This window comes from Peromyscus maniculatus, chromosome 12 (genome assembly GCF_049852395.1).
Source record: "Peromyscus maniculatus bairdii isolate BWxNUB_F1_BW_parent chromosome 12, HU_Pman_BW_mat_3.1, whole genome shotgun sequence".
In the NCBI taxonomy this organism is placed as follows: domain Eukaryota; kingdom Metazoa; phylum Chordata; class Mammalia; order Rodentia; family Cricetidae; genus Peromyscus; species Peromyscus maniculatus.
The window spans coordinates 7,895,003-7,912,459 of NC_134863.1; the positions used below are offsets into that span (position 1 = coordinate 7,895,003).

A 17,457-nucleotide genomic window follows, 5' to 3' on the forward strand; every position below is an offset into this window, starting at 1 on the left:
AACAGTTACAACCACTGGAGGAAGTTGGGAGCCACAATGCGGGTGCTGGGAACCTAGCCCAGCTCCTCTGTAAGAGCAGCCAGTGCTCTTAACCACTGAGCCATCTCTAGATCAGGTCCAAAAATTTTAAGATTTTTATCCACTAAGTAAAAATTGTTTCCTATTTCATTTTGTGAAGATTTATATAATACAAATAGAAGTTTAGAAATCTCATGACAATTAGAGGGCTCTGAGTAAAAATAAAGAAGAAACAGGTCATTCTGTCAGCCTTGCAGGGCCAAGTGCCCAGAGTCCAGATGGGATTCCATTCCATCACCCTTTGTGTGCTCAGCTGATGCAATCTGCTTGCTGCTTTCTAACGCACTAGCTCACAGCTTTGGGCAAGACTTTTTATCATGGTATCAGGGCCGTGATAGCAACCACAACACCACCGTCCCTGCCTAACCCTGTAGGCAGGTGAACGTCAGGATGTGCACGGTCCCTGTGTAAGCCTTGTGTGTTCTCTTTTAGCGCTGGGCTACAAGGAACCGCTAGGACACATAGACTTCTACCCGAATGGAGGACTGGATCAACCGGGCTGCCCAAAGACAATATTTGGAGGTAAGTGTCATACGTGGAAATGCAAATTAAAATATCTGATACAAGCCGGGCGGTGGTGCACGCCTTTAATCCCAGCACTCGGGAGGCAGAGCCAGTCAGATCTCTGTGAGTTCGAGGCCAGCCTGGGTTACCGAGTTAGTTCCAGGAAAAGGTGCAAAGCTACACAGGGAAACCCTGTCTCAAAAAACCAAAAAAAAAATTATCTGATACTAGCAGGTGTGATGATACATACCTGTAACACCAGCAGTGGGGAGGAGGAGGCAGGAGGATCTGAGTTCAAGCACAGCCATGAGATCCTGCCTCACAAACACAAACACAAACAAAAACAAAACCCATAAATTACCTGCTATCAATGGGCATTGTGAATAGAAAAACAGACAGCCTGGAAAAAAAAGAAAAAAAAAAAAACAGAGGTGGCAGAACTATATCTCACAAAACACAAATAGGAAGTTGGAGGGCAGCCTAAAGGTGAGATGAGGGCCAGAGTCAGGATCTGGTCCTCCCTAAGTGCTCTGACTTATTCCTCACCACTGCTAGAGAAAGGAAAATCGTCTTGAAAAGCTTCTAGAACAAGGATGCTCTGGAGGTTTGGGAACTGCCCCAGGGGTTAAGCATGCTCACTGCCCCTCAGGGGTTAAGCATGCTCACTGCCCCAGGGGGTAAGCATGCTCACTGCCCAAGCCCAATGGCCCGAGCTCAGATGCCAACACCCACACGAAAGGCTGTGGGAGGCAGAGGCAGGAGGACCACTGAGGTTTTCCGGATGCCCGCCTAGGGCCATATTCATCAAGAGACGCTGTCTCCTCAAAGGAATTGGTGAAGAATGACAGAGCAGGACCCCCGTGTCCGCCTCTGACCTCCAGGAGCCTGCACGCATTGGTATATGGTATACACTAACATACCACATTCACACATTTGAAAAAAGCTAACGATGGTTTGTACAAAATGACGTCCGTATAGGGCCACATTGGAATAGCAAAGTGTTTGAAAATGATCCAGCTGACATGACTTAAGCTGGCTTAACCATATGACTGAGCATCCAAATCCTGTCCTGTGCGACAGAGTGATCACACGTATCCCCTGCATTGTTACTGACACCATGGGATCTACTAGAGGAGGTCCTGAGGAGCAGGAAGGCGTGCTGGCCTGTCAGGTTTTACCTCAGTCCGGTTTGGCCCCGATGCCTCATGCCCTCTTGGTCCCAGTTTGCCCTTCACTGTCTCCTGTGTGGGCTAAACCGAGCGCTGGAAACAGGAACACGGATGTAGTAGCAGCACTCAATGCCCCACCCCACAAGCCATCACAACCATGGGGCCTGTTTCCTGTTTTGTTTTGTTTTTTCCTAGACAGGTTTCTCTATATATCCTTGGCTGTCCTGGAACTCACTCTGTAGACCAGGCTGGCCTTGAACTCACAGAGATCCGCCTGCCTTTGCACCCTGAGTGCTGGGATTAAAGGCGTGCACCACCACCACCTGGTTGGGGCTCAGTTCTTTTTGGAACCACACCAGCAGCTCCAGGTCTGTTGATATCCATCTATCTCTGTACATCATCAGCCTCCCGCTGCACCGTAACACCTCATGCGTGACATCTACTGAGAAAGAGTCCTGCCTCTGACCACTCTTGCTTAGTCTCTCCCTGCCATCACCTGCCATTCGGTCCTTCTCAATTCACTCTGGTGGCAGGAACAGAACCCAGGCACCAGGAGACTAGCACGAATGCCCCTTGGAGCCATACAACCTTAGATTCCTGCCGTGGTGGTCCTACGGCTGTCTGGAGGCATTGTTGGAGATGTCCTGAGACCTACTGAACTGAGTCCAGGAGAGCTTGGTAGCTTCTCGCTGGCCCTCACTGCCGGAAACTCCTCTAGGGTCACTCCTCTAGATCCACACAACATCTCCCTACTCAGATTGCAGATGAGCTAGACTTAACCTCCACAAGCTCCTGTGTCAGTCACTGTTCTGTTGCTGAGAAGAGGCACCATAACCAAGGCAAGTCTTATAAAAGAAAGCATTTCTATCACAGCCCACAAAGAACCAGCTTCCAGGGTGCAGAAGGAAAGTCCACGGTGTAGCACAAACTGAGACTTTTTCATCTGAGGGGGTTAGGGAGAAATAATCTCATGCACTCTCTCTCGATGGTTTCATTTCTTTATTCTCTGATCTTGTTTATGTCACGTCATATTGTTCTGTCTCATTGATCCATTGTTCCCTTTCTCTCCACTGCTTAAAAACTCTAACAGAATCTCTCAGACAGCTAGGTACCGTATATCTTGTAATATCCACTCAGCCAGGCACTTTCCATGAAATTAATGACCAAAATGCTTAAAACTTAAGAGTGTATTCTTTGTCCTGTGTATAACTTCTAATTATCCAAGAATAATTGCAGCCCTCACAGGGGTTACAGAGTCAGATTGTTTTCTATAGCCTTGACTAGTCAGAATTTATTTTTTCAAATTGGGGTCAGGAACGGATGCAAGGACTTAATCATTTGCCACCTAGCAACAATTGGGCTGTTTTTGTATTTATAACCTAGCCAGATAGTGGAACTGTGTGTCCTTGTGAATTAAAAATTGGAAACGTTTACCTAAAAACCCATTAGCAAGGCATTTGGTCTAATCTAAAGCTCTTTTGAAGGTTTGTTTCACCTAATGATGTACAAAAGCCTGTGACTTCATAACTCAGCATAAAGATTAAAGGAATTTGAGCCAGCTTGGTGCAGCTAGAGTTTTCCTGCCTTGCCCACAGTCAGGACAAATCTTTGTCACCCGCCAGTCCCATAGCCACTCAGACCCAAACAAGTAAACACAGAGACTTATATTGCTTACAAACTGTATGGCCATGGCAGGCTTCTTGCTAACTGTTCTTATAGCTTAAATTAATCCATTTCCATAAATCTATACCTTGCAATGTGGCTCGTGGCTTACCAGCATCTTCACATGCTGCTTGTCCTGGCGGCGGCTGGCAGTGACTCTTTCTGCCTTCCTGTTCTTTTATTTCTCCTCTCTGTTAGTCCCACCTACACTTCCTGCCTAGCCACTGGCCAATCAGTATTTTATTTATTGACCAATCAGAGCAATTTGATATACAGAACATCCCACAGCAGCCTGGCTCCTGAACTCAAATGTTTTCCTAAATCATAAATCTGAGCTGTGCCAGGCGTGGTGGCGCACGCCTTTAATCCCAGCACTTGGGAGGCAGAGGCAGGCAGATCTTTGTGAGTTCGAGGCCAGCCTGGGCTACCAAGTGAGCTCCAGGAAAGGCGCAAAGCTACACAGAGAAACCCTGTCTCGAAAAAAAAAAAAAATCTGAGCTGTAAGCTAAAGCAGGTCCTAAATGTCTCACAGACCTCGTGGAACAATAGGCCTTAGTTATGAAACATATCCTAGAATTGTTTTTATTCAGCAAAACTCTGTATCAATAGACAATACAGCTTAAGGAGGAATCATCTTCTTGGCAATACACAGAAATAGATACCCAGAAGATTGGGATGTTTTCATGAGATAAACATACTACAATGCAGGTAGTGGGGGACTCCCTATATACATATACATTATATCAGATACCAAAGGTACAGCAGAAGCAAAAGACATTCTGGAGTCTGTATTCTCATAAGCCTTGCTTAAGTGAGACATATCCATCAGAGTGTTTCTTCTGGTGGGATGACACCTGAACCTCAATTGTCACCTGCGGTTGCTCTGACAGGGCCACAGCCACTGGCACATTTCACTGGGGGCTTACCTACAGTTTCAGAGGCATAGTCCATTATCTTCATGGCAGGGAGCATAACAGCAGCTAGGCGTGGTGCTGGAGAAGTAGCTGAGAGCTATATCCTGACCCATAGTCAGAGAGAGAGAGAGAGAGAGAGAGAGAGAGAGAGAGAGAGAGAGAGAGAGAGAGAGAGAGAGAGACTCTGGGCTTTTGAAACCTCAAAGTCCACCGCAGAGATGCACTTCCTCCCAACAAGGTCACACCTCTTTCTTTTCTTTTTCTAAGCTGCACCATTCTGATCTCTGCCATATCCTCAGTCCCTACCATACCGGCCAATGAATAAGACTGCAGCCAAACTCATACCAGCATTAGATGCCAGCTTAGTCTGCAGGTCCTATTGATCTATCCCCCTGAATTCTCAAAAATGTCTGTGGCCCTGGGTTGTATTGGCCAACAGCTCACTCACTTTTAGAGTGAGCATGAAACTTGAGAACAGTTTTGCTAGTGGGAGATTAATGCTTAGATATGAGTTTCCTTCTAGGGTTCACGATGGCCACACCTCTTAATCCTTCAAATGCTTTCGAATAGTGCCACTCCCTGGTGACTAAGCATCCGACTATATGAGCTCACGGGGGCCATTCTTCTTCAAACCACCACACCATTAGAGAGACATTTTGTTTGTCCCCATCTTGCCCACAGAATCAATATTTCCTTTCACCTTCTCTGCTGGCCTTGCCAGCTCTCTCTTTCAAAGCTGCCCCTCCGCTGCCCTCCTTGGAGTCATTCCTCAGTGCCCTATTTTCCCGATGGCCTTCCTTCTTCCTGTTTTACTTTTTGGGTGTGTGGATTTGCAGGCCAGAGATCCTCATCAGATGTCATTCTCAGGAGCCATCCATGTTGTTTTTTTGAGACAGGGTCTAGGAGTTGATTACCTTGTTTTGTTTTTGTTTTAATTAAATTTATTTATTTATTTTATATCCCAACTGCAGATTTCCCTCCCTCCTCTGTTTCTGTTCAGAAAGGGGCAGGCCTCCTATGGGTATCAACAAAGCATGGCATATCAAGTTGCAGTAAGACTAAGCCCCTCTCCTTGTATTTAGGCTGAGCAAGGCAATCCAGTATGAAGAATAGGTTTTCAAGAGCCAAAGCATTAGGGACAGCCCCTACTCCCACTATTAAGAGTCCCACAAATAGACCAAGCTACACAACTGTCACATATATGTAGAGGGCCTAGGTCAGTCCCATGCAGGTTCCTTGGTTGTTGGTTCAGACTCTGTGACCTTTTATGAGCCCAGGTTAGTTGTTTCTATGGGTTCTCTTGTGATGTCCTTGACCTCTCCGGCTCCTACAATCCTTCATCCGGATTCCCTGAGCTAGGCCTAATGTTTGGCTGTGGGTTTCTATCAGTTACTGGATGAAAGGTCTCTGATGACAATTGGAGAGTCATCAGTCTATGAGTATAACAGAATATTATTAGGCATCATTACATTGACATTTCCCCCACTCCAGTTGTGTTTGGTTCTATCCAGCCTCTGGGTCCTGGAGCTCCAGGAAGTGTCAGGGGTGGGCTGACCCTCATGGCATGAGTCTCAGGTTGGACAAGACATTGGCTGGCAACTCCCACAATCTCTGCACCACCTTTACCCCAGCACATCCCATAGATAGGACAGACTATGGGTCAAAAGTTATGTGGCTGGGTTGGTGTCCCAGTCCCTCCACTAGAAACCTTGCCTGGTCTCAGAAGATGGCCAGTTCAGGCTCTATAGCCTCTATTGCTAGGAGTCTTAACTGGGGTCATCCTTGTAGATTCCTGGGAGTTTCCCTTGTACCAGGTTTCTACCTGACCTTGAAATGCTCCCCCTTTTCAGTAATCTCTTTCAGTATTTTCCTCCTCCATCAACCCCTCCCAACCTAATCCCTCATGTTCCCATCCCCACCCACCAGCCCCTAGACCACCCACAAGATCTCTTCTGTTTCCCTTTCCTAGGGAGATCCATGTGTCTCCCCTTGGGCCCTTCTTGTCACCAGCCTCCCTGGGGCTGTTTGCCTTGCTTTCTAATTATTTATCGTCATTGCTCTCTCTCTCTCTCTCTTTCCCTCTGGTGGTGGTGGTGGGGTGTGTGTGTGTGTGTGTGTGTGTGTGTGTGTGTGTGTGTGTGTGTGCACATTTGGTGTGCACGTGGAGGTCAGAGGACAACTTTGCAGAGTCGGCTCTCCTCCCCCTTGTTTGAGGTAATTCCTTCCTCTCTCGTTTCTGCTGCACGTGTGTACTCCGGGCTAGCGGGCCTGTGAGTTCCTAGGTAATCCTCCTGTCTCCGACTTCATCTTTCAGTGTTGGAGATCAAACCCAGGCTATCAGGCTTGTGCAGCAAGTACTGTTGCCCACCAAGCCACCTCACCAGGTCCACCCCTCGTTTTTTGAGATAAAGTCTCTCACTAATCTGGGGTTCTCTGATTGGGCTAGCCTGGCTGGCCAGTGAAGCCTGGAAATCTGCCTGTCTCTGGCTCCAAGTACTGGAATTATAAGTGTACGCTATCAAGAAGCCTGGCTCTTTTTAAAATGTGGGTTATGGGTCTCGGGTCCTCAGGCTCCCATGCAAGCATTTACCATCTGGGTTGTCTCCCTGGGCCCCTTTTGTCCCTCTTCAGGGATTTCAACTTAATTTGTTTTCTAGCAATAACCTGTAGGGACTCTGATGACCCATGAAGCTTTGCACACACCCTTTCACTGACGGACACATGGAATAAAGGGGCTTCTTTTCTGTTTCCACCTCCTCATGCTTCACACGAACGAACTCCCACGTTCTCAGTTTCTATACACAGCATTTTGGTGTCGGTGACATCGAGTTCATGGACTTTTCCCAGCTCGGTCTTCCCCAAAGCTGCCCCCCACCCCTGCCCTCCTCTCGACCCCCCAGGCTAGGTCCCACCAAGCCTGGCCTCTGTAAAATTCTCCCTTCTCTGTGACATCAGCTGAGCCTAACCTTTCAATGGGCCCCTCCCTGAGGTTCTCTGACACTCTCCTCAGCCTGAGTCACAGGTCGCTAGTTTTCTTCTCACACTCTCTTTCTTGAATATTTAATCTGCTTTTCTGGCTTCAGATTTCACTTTGAAAATGAGAAGAGTAGCTGGGAAACTAGTTAAGCACATCTGCCCGGGTCACCACCTGCCAGGCCACATGCTAAGGGCCTTCATTCACGCAGCTGCTGCCTGTTGGTGCCCACGTGAGGTCAATTCCAGAGAGACGATGCTCCTAGGATTCACAGCCCAGGCTCATCCCTTTTCTTAGGAAAAAAAAAAAAAACCCACAATAATTACGTTACTTAAGTGTGTGTGTATGTGTACGCACATAGGAGCAGGTGCCAGAGGAGACCAGAGGTGCCGGATCCTCTGGAGCTGGAGTTACAGGCAGTTGTGAGCAGCCTGATGTGGGTGCTGGGAACTGGACTTGGATCCTCTGGAAGAGCAAGAGATTTCTTTTTTTCTTTCACTGAGCCAGCTCTCTAGTCTCTTCCCCTCCCCTCCTTTTCCCCCGACTCCTTTCTTTCTTAGATAGAGACTTGGCTCTGTGGCTCTGGCTGCCCAGGTAGCCCTGGTACTTACTGTATACCTCAGGCTGGCATCGAACACGTGGCCTTCCTTGTCAATGCAGTCACTAAGGTCTCACTCCAAGAGAGTAAAAGATAGTTTACTCTGAAGCCAAACACAACGTCCATGGCCTCGAAACCTAGCTATAGGTTACCTCAAATTCAACACAGTAATAGTTTCATCAAGTTTACTTTTAATTTTTTTAATTGTTGGACAGTTTCATCCAGTTATACAATTAAAACTTTCACTTTCACCTCTGATTCCCCTTTCTCATCTCCTTCCCAATCCTGCAAGAATTGTTCTCAAGAGTGCCTGCTTTCCTGTCTCCCTTGTATGTGTGGCCCACTGAGTTAACTGGAGTTTCTCGCCTGCAGTGTGGGCGGGAGGTTATTTACTGGAGCAAGGACTGTTCTACAGAAGAAAATGACATCTGCCTCAATTACCCTTAACTGCCACAGTCCCTTAGGGAACAATGGAGTCTCATAGGCCTCCTCTCATGAAATGTTTACAGTGACTGAACAAAGAAAATTATAAATCCGTTGGTGGAGGGGCTGGAGAGCCGGCTCAGCGGTTGCTCTCCTTGAGGACCCAGGTGTGATCTCCAGCACCTGCGTGGTAGCTCACATCCGGCTGTGACTCATGTTCTAGGGGATCTGATGCCCTTCTAACGCCACCGACACCAGGCACACATGTGGTTCATGGCCATGCGTGCAGGCAAAACACCCAGACACAGAAAAATAAAGGAAAAACTGTAAATACTGTTGGAAACTGCAGGTAGGGAGGTTACAGAAGACAGGGTTGTCTCTGTTGGAGGCCTCAGATGTTATCTGATGACATTCGTGGTGCTGGTGGAGTCTAGGGGTCTGTTTGTGCATTCTACACAGGATTTTACCCCACTATTAAAGATGTCAGGCCAAACACAGAGGTGGACAGTTAGTACCGTTAAGAAGATTAAGGAAAGCACAAGTTACCTTGGCTCCCAACTTCTCTCCAGAATCACAGAAGTTTTATTATTACTGTTATTGTTGAGACGGGGTCTCCTGGAACTCTCTCTGTCGGTCTCCAACTCAGAGATCCTCCTGCTCTGCCTCCTGAGTGCGAGATTAAAGACGTGCGCCACTATGCCCAGCTACACAGACGTTTTAATCAATCAGCCTAGCAGATATTTAACACTGGTGCAGCGTTTTTTCCCCTAGTGACTTCTGTTTTCGGCCTCCACAGTGCTGGGATCACGGGTGAGTGCCACCCAGCTAGGCATCTGTTGTTCTTCTCTTTAGAGCACCCCCCCCCCCCCCCCCCCGCCGCAGCATTAGTGCCCCACCTCTGAACTGCACCCCATCCTTCCTCAGAATCCTCCAGTCCTATTAGTCTTTTATGTCAACCGATCCCTGTTCCCTGGCCAACCCTCAATGAAGTGCTGACCATTGCAAATGCTCCACGCAGTGTTTTCACACAGCACAATAGTACTTGGGCTGAGAAAACATGATGCCACCCTGTGGCTCAGTTCAGGTGTCACTAAGAATTAAGGCTTCCCGGTAAACCTCAGGCTTAGCCCATGATTAAGACTCAAGGCTGTGGTATGCTTCCACCCCTCCCCGGTCCCACCCTCTTCCCTCCATCCCGCCCCTCCCCTCCCCATAAACACTCCAGTCAGTTTACAATCTGCTGCAAAGCATTGGTTCTCAAACTTCCTCGCTTATCAAGATTGTTTAGAAAATTTCTTAAGCCAGATTGCAGTAATTTACACTTACATTTCTAACCAGTTCCCAAGTTCCCGGCAGGCAAAGCCTTGTAATAGAGAAGTAAAACTCGGGCTTCAGATCCACAGAGACCTGGGTTTGACATTCCGGCTTTGCCACCTAGGTGCACAGGGCCTCAGGTTCTCTGTGCCTCGCTTTCCCCGTGTGTAAAATGGGACTGATGGCTTCTACCTCCCAAGATTGTGAAGGTGAGGAAAGCGTGACCTGAGCACCTGACCCCCCCCCACCTCTGACCTTCGTCTCTCCTCACTGCCGTGTTCCCCTTCTTATTCATGTCATACTAATTCTGTTTCTCTTTCCCCTCTCTCACAGATCTGCTCCTCCTCCTCATAGTCCTGTTTCTACTACACACACACACACACACACACACAGAGCTAGGGTTTACATGTGAGAGAAAACATGGAATTTGTTTTTCTAAATCTGGCTTATTTTGCTTAACACAATGGTCTTCGGTTGTATCCATTTCCTGCAAACGTCCTGATTTTATTTGCATTTATCATGGAGTGAAATTCCATTGTGTATGTGCACCTCACTGTCTTCATCTGCTGAAGGACATCTAGGCTAGCATTGGGTCCTGGCTGTTGTGAATCACTAGTGCTGTAGTAAACACGTGGGCAGGTGTCTGTGGTGTGTGGCCTTTGACCTGAGTCCTTTGAGTATATGCTCAGGAGTGGCAGTTCTAATTTTAATTCTCTCTCTCTCTCCTTTTGGTATTTTTGAGACAGGGTCTCACTGTGTAGCTCTGGCTGTCCTAGAACTCACTATGTCTCCCTAGTGCTGGGGTTAAAGGTGTGCACCACCACACCTGCATTCATTTTCATTCTTTTTGTTTTTTGTTTTTCTTTTTTGTTTGTTTGTTTTTCATGACAGGGTTTCTCTGTGTAGCTTTGCGCCTTTCCTGGAACTCGCTTTGGAGAACAGGCTGGCCTCGAACTCACAGAGATCCGCCTGCCTCTGCCTCCCGAGTGCTGGAATTAAAGGCGTGCGCCACCACCACCCAGCTGTCATTCTTTTGAGAAGCCCTCAGGCTGCATTCCCCTGGTGGCTGCAATAGTTTCCGTCCTCACCAATAGTGTGTGATGATTCCTTTTCCAGCACATCTCTACCATTTTGTTATTGTTGCTTATTAACTATGGCCACTCTGACTGTGCGGTGACGCCATCTTGTGACTCAATGAAGGTGTTGCTGAGAACTAAGGCTTCCTAGGAAACTCAAGCTTGGCCCTTGGTTCAGACTTTTGAGATGGTGAATGGGATTGTTTTCATGATTTCTTTCCTGATAATTGTTGTTGATATATAGGAAGGCTACTAATTTTTAAAAATTTTTTACCCATTAGTTTGATGAACGCATTTATCAACTGTAGGAGTTTTCAAGTTTTTTAAGGTCTTTTATATAGAATAATACCATTTGATAATAAGGGTATTTCGGTAGTTTGAGAATGTACCCCATTAACTCATGTATATGAACACTTAATCCCCCGTTGTCAGTGCTAGGTATAGGAGGCGTGGCCTTCCTAGAGGAAGTACCTTACAGGGGCCAGGAAGCTTGAAATCATTCCCAGCGCTCGCTCACCCGGCTTTGTGGTTAGGGTTCAAGATGTGAGCTCTCATCTGCTCCAGCCACCATCGCCGCTGGCCATCATGACTCCCCCACTGGGATGGTGACGGGAGTCCATCTTGAACCACAGCCCAGATAAATCCTTTCTTCTATTAGTTGCCTTGCCATGGTGTTTTATCCCAGCAATAGAAAGGTCACCTTGGACTTCTTCCTTCTCTGTTTGTGTCCCGCTTATCACGTCCACATGTCTTATTGCTCTAGCTGAGATTTCAAGCGCTGTGTTGAACACACAGAGAGAGTGGCCTTCCTTGTCTCCTCTGAGTTTCGTGGAACTGTTTTGAGTTTTTATCAATTTGGCAAGATGTTGGCTGTGGACTCATCGTCTGTTGCCCGTATTGTGTTGAGATCTGACTCCTATGGCCCACTAAGCCGTCTCACCTATCCGCATAAGGGCTTTACATCGTCTTTCTTTATTGTTTTAAATATAGAGGTCTTTCACATCCTTAATTCGGTTTATTTTTAGGTATTTTATTTTTCTGGGAGCTGTTGTGAATGGCATTTCTCTCACGGCAAGGCCATTATTGGTATAGAATGGCAACTGATTTCTGTAGGCGGATTTCATATCCTGACGCTTTGCTGAATGTGCACATCAGCTCTCACAGTTTTTCTGGTGTAATCTTGAAGGCCTAAGCTTTTCAGTATAGGATCATGTTTGCTGCAAATAAACATGCTTTGATGCCTTCCTTTCGTGTTTGAGTCCCTTTTATTTCTTTCTCTTTTATTGCCGTAGCCATGACGTCATCACTATGCTGAGCAGGAGCAGTGAGAGCTGGCACACTTGCCCTCTTCCTGACCAGGACTCTGAAGTGCTGACTTTTCCCATGTTGCTGACCTCCTTAACTTGTCGTTTTTACTGATTTCAGTTTCTTTGAACCCAGTAGCTGAAGAGTTACAGTCTTTTGGAGGAGCCATGTTGCCCCTCTTTTCTCTTGTTTCTTGTGATTCCGTATTGTGATTTGTACATCTGTTGTTTGGATGTTTCTCCAGTTTATTTGGGGACTTTCTCATTAAGTAGCCTATTCTTGAAGGCTCACTTCCCAGGACCACTCAGTTATAACAGGAACAGCATACACCACACAAGACACAGAAATACACTTCAGTCTACGAATAGATCACCAGGGATGATGAGCCGAAAGTGGGAACACTAATGCAGGTGATTTGGGGGAAGCTCTTCTGCTTCAGCCCCCATCAGGGAGCCACGGTCAGCTTGACACCCTTCTTTGTTTGGTTTTTCCAGACAGAGTTTCTCTATTTAACAGCCCTGACTGTCCTAGAACTCACTCTGTAGATCAGGCTGGCCTCGAACTCAGATTCGCCTCAAACTCAGATCCACCTCAAACTCAGATCCGCCTGCCTCTGCCTCCTGAGTGCTGGGATTAAAGGAGTGTGCCACCACCGCTTGGCCAGCTTGACACCTTTCAGTGAGTCCTTCATCTTTCGCCCACATCTCTTTCTGAGTTCTTGACACTTTCTTTCTCTCTTTGAAATAGTCTATTTTTTCCTCCCTGCCTTTTATTGAGACAGAATTTCTTATAGCCCAGATTAGCCTTGACCTTACTATGTATCTGAGGATGACCTTGAACTCCTGATCCTCCAGCCTCTACCTCCCAACTGTTACCATCACAGATGTGTACCACCACTGCCCAGCTGGGGTCTGTTTTTCTTATTCTCCATCTTTTCCTTCACTGTACCACACAGAGACTAGTCTGCTGTCTTACCTAGAACCCCCTTTTACTTTTGATAATGAATGAACACTTCAGCCCTGATAAGAACTACTCTTTGGCCCTTGACCTTTGGAGCTGCTGGAGGTGTATCAGTGTCGGCCAGCGACCGACTCCACCTCACACAACTTCTAATTTAACTGTGAGTGGGAAGAAGTTCCAGCACTTAGCAGAGTCTGTGGAAGCTGTACTTCCTCACCACCCACTGGGTCCTAATTACCAGTCCCACGTGTGCCTGGCAGTGTCCAGGATCCACAGCAGTGGATGAAATAGGCCCAGCCCTCCTTTACAAAGGAACCACAATTATTCAATGAGGGGGAGAAAATAATTTTTAAAAAAGATAAAAAAATGTATTTTTTTTTTGTGTGTGTGTGTGTGTGGTGTGTGTTTATGTGTGTGTATGGAACCCTTAGAGGCCAGAGGAGCAAGTCAGATCCCCCTGAGTTGGAGTTACAGGCACTTGTGAATCACCTGCCATTGGTGTCGGGAACCAAACTCAGGTCCTTTGCAAAAGCAGCAGGAACAGTTTCGTGCCCTTAGCCACTGAACCACCTCTCCAGACCCAGGAAGCAGTTCTTGGTTGGACCTACTGTTGATATTTAATGGTAAATGGTCAGTTTTTTGAGAGCTCAAAAATTTACTGGATGTGTTAGTGCACCCCTGTGATCCCAGCACTTGGGAGGTAGAGGCAGGAGGATTGTGAGTTTGGGGCTAGTTTGGATTACACACTGAGATCCTGTCTCAAACAACAGAACAACCAGAGAAGTTGTATTGAGGGGGTTAGGTAACAGAATAGGATTATTGGGATGGGATATGGTCATGATTTCAAATTTTGTTCTGTTAAAAAAAAATCCCAAATAATAAGGGATTTATAACTAAGGCCAAGTTGTATTTCAATCTCCCTCTAAATAATAGAACAATTAATGACTAACTGATTTACATTTTTTTAAAATGAATGAGTGTGGTCACATGTGTGCCAGATTTCATCAAGCATAAATATGATGAGGTTAATCTGTTGCTCAAACATTGGATGGTGGTATGTAGGTCTATGTGCATGCGTGTGGGGGTGCATTTGCCACTGGGTGCATTTGCCCATGCATGCATGTGTAGAGGATGTTCTCATCGGCTGCTCTCCGTCTTGGTTTTTTGAGACAGAGTCTGTCATTAAACATGGAGCTCCCCATGTTAGCTAGACTGGCTGGCCACCAAGCCCCTGGAAGCTATTTGTCTCCACATATCCAGTGCTAAGGTTACAGACCCATGCTGCTGTGCTTGGCTTTTACGTGGGTGCTAGGGGATCCAGACTCACATCTTTATGCTTGTGTTGAGCCGTCTCTATAGCCCTCCCTTTTAGTGATACTGGAGATTGGATTTAGAGCCTTGTACATACTAAGCAAGCACTGTACCAGCTAGTGCTCCCCCCCCACCTGAAAGTGTGTGTGTGTGTGTGTGTGTGTGTGTGTGTGTGTGTGTGTGTGTGTGTTGCGTGATTGCCTGTGAAGCCAGAAGAGGGCATTGGATGCCCTGGAGCTGGAGTTACAGGCAGTTGTGAGCTGCCAGCATGGGTGCCGATACTGAACTGGGGTCCTCTGGAAGAGCATCATGCGTCCTTCAGTTCTTGGCATCCTCTCCCACTCCCGCTCTCCTGCTCCCACCCCAGGTTTGCCTTTGTCCTCACAGCAGCCCTAATGTGCTTTTCTCTCCACCTTGCCACTGGCCACTGTGACTCCCTGTCCGTGGCTCTAGTAAGGACTAAGTGGAAGCTTTCTGGGCAGTGCCTGGCATTCAGGAGCTGGGGTCAGGTGTGTTGGTGTTCGCATAAAATGAAAAATGTGCTTCTGGTAACCGCTGCATGCCACTGCTCTTGGTCCCTTTGTCATCAAGGCATGAAATACTTCAAGTGTGACCACCAGATGTCCGTGTTCCTGTACATCGCATCCCTGCAAAACAACTGTTCCATCAGTGCCTACCCCTGCGACTCCTATCGGGACTATAGGAACGGCAAGTGTGTCAGCTGTGGCGTTGGACAAGCAGTGCCCTGTCCCCTCCTGGGTAAGTCCTGTGATTCCCATCTCTGATGGGAATCAGAGTTAAGTCTTGTACATATCCTAGAGTCATTTTACTCTCTAAAAAATTGCCTCAGTTTGTATTTATTCAAGTTTTAGACAGTCAGCTCTATTTATTATTTGAGACAGGGCCTTGCTTAGGCTGGTTTGAGCTTACTCTGTAGCCCAGGATGCCCTTGAACCTGAGACCTTCTTGCCACAGCCTCTACAGCAGCAAGTGTTACAAGAGTGTACTACCACCCCAAATAATATTATAACCAACTTTTCATAGGTAATTTGTTTTCTTAACTACTCTTGAATGATCAAGGGTGTTAGATTAGGGCAGGGCAGCTCAGCAGGAAGGATTGAGAGTTTGAGACTAGTCCTGGCTACATAGAGAGACCCTCTTTTTCAAAAACAACATTAAACACACACACACACACACACACACACACACACACACACACACACACACACACACACCAAAGCCAAAGCCAACGCCAACGCCAACGCCAACGCCAACGCCAAAGCCAAAGCCAAAGCAAACAACAGTTAGCACGTACCCAGTGTGAGAACAACAACCTCCATTGGGTTCCACATGGAGGTTGTTGCAGCTCCCCTAGACTTACTGTTTTGTCATGGAGAAGAGACGCTAGAGGGTTTGTAAGCCTCCCCAGGCTTTGCACAGCCCGCCCCACTCTGTACACACACCTCTGCTGCGGGAGATTCACAGTGAGCTAGGGACCCGGCCCAGGGCTGAGCCTTGCAGAGTGATCCCTCTCAACAGGTTGGGTCTATAAATGCTTCCTCTTTATACTCTGGCTCCTGTGTCCACGTGCAGGCCTTGGGTGGGGAAAAGATACTGGAGACTGCTGGGATATTTGCCAGAGTTAGAGGAAATATACCAGGTGGTCAGGACTTCAAGATTGGTTGGCTAGGAGCATTTTTCCTGACAGGTAGAAAGAGGCTCCACAGGGCAGCATTCAAGCTTGTCTCCCAGAGGCATTCACCTGCAGGGAGATATTCATCTGGCTCAGCAACACGGTTACACACCAAGCCATGTCCTGTATACTTTAGTGGCCTTAGTTTAGCTCTTCAAGAAAGCCATGGGGCCAGGTAGCCTACAACAGGCCTATAATCCCTGGTATTTGGCATGCTGAGGCAGGAGGATCTTGAGTTCAAGGTCCTGTCTCCAAAACAATATTTAAAAAAAAAAAATAACCACAGTGGGTTCAAGGGCAGCCTGAGTAACTTAGCAAGGCTCTGCATCAAAATAAAAAGCAAAACAAAAGGCCTGTGGGTAGAGCTTGGTGGTAGACTGTCTACCTAGCATGCTCAAGGCCCTGAAATGATTTCTAGCACTGTGTGTGTGTGTGTGTGTGTGTGTGTGTGTGTGTGTGTGTGTGTGTGTTGCTTAGGGTAAAGAGTGAATACTTTGCGTGCATGAGGCCCTGGGCCCTATCTTCAGAATGAAACAAACAAGACTCCATTGTTTTGCAATAGCGATTAGTGATGCTGCTGTTCTAAGTATGAGTCCCAATCTGGCTTAATGTTGAAAATGAATGAATGACTGAAAACTATCCGTGTGACCAGCGTGTGCCACTCCCTGCCGGGCTACTGAGCGCCAGTAAGGGAGAGGTCACAGTAGGGTCCTTCTGCACTTCAGTCCTTATGATGGGGACAGCCAGCAAGCCATAAGAGCCTTGACGTGATGTTCCTGGTGGCCTTTCTCGTCCTCACAGTAGGGACTGGAGATGGAGTGGGAGAGAGTTGTTGCAGACTTACTGCTCTCACGCCCTCTCTGGCTTTGATGTTTATGTAATACGCGTTGGTGTTTCTGGCTTGTTTTGTAGGCTACTTTGCCGACAATTGGAAAGACTATTTACTGGACAAAGACCCTCCGATGACGAAGGCATTCTTCGACACAGCTGAGAAAAAACCATTCTGCAGTGAGTGGTGAATGTGTGTTGGCTCTTCCGTCGGACCCTGGCATTTTGGGGGAGGACAGAGTCTCCGCTTTCTGGACGCTTTCTGGAAAATGAGGGCAGTGGTAGCTAGAGCTTGGTGTTTGGAGCCAAGAGGGTGTAAGACCAACACAGCTTCTGTCCTAACAGTTGTGTGACCTTGGTGGAGTTTTTTTCTCCTCTCTGAGTGTCCTGGGCTAGTTTGGTAAATGGAGCCAATCATGCAGGCCTTCTAGGTTATTGGGACTGAAGTGAGACTGAGTCACAGTACCCACACCCCGGGACAGTCACTGTCATCACTGACCTCCTCTGGGAAATTGTTTTTGAAGAGACATGAAGTTGGGGGTGGGAACAAAAAGGTGGATGCTACCATTCAGTACTGTTCTACACTGGGCTTCTTGAACCTACCACTCACAGGCCCTTGGCCTGTGAACATTTTTTCTTTTCTTTTAA

At 47.2% G+C, this 17,457-nt stretch overlaps 1 protein-coding gene across 1 annotated transcript in view; it reads left to right on the plus strand.

Annotated features, from left to right (window-relative positions):
- Liph (lipase H) overlaps positions 1-17,457 on the plus strand; it is a 51,116-nt gene that overhangs the window by 23,879 nt on the left and 9,780 nt on the right. Inside the window, exons 5-7 of the mRNA XM_076548539.1 lie at positions 511-600; positions 14,880-15,047; positions 16,894-16,989. Of these exons, the coding sequence (XP_076404654.1) occupies positions 511-600; positions 14,880-15,047; positions 16,894-16,989 (354 nt within the window). The remainder of the gene's footprint in view (positions 1-510; positions 601-14,879; positions 15,048-16,893; positions 16,990-17,457) is intronic.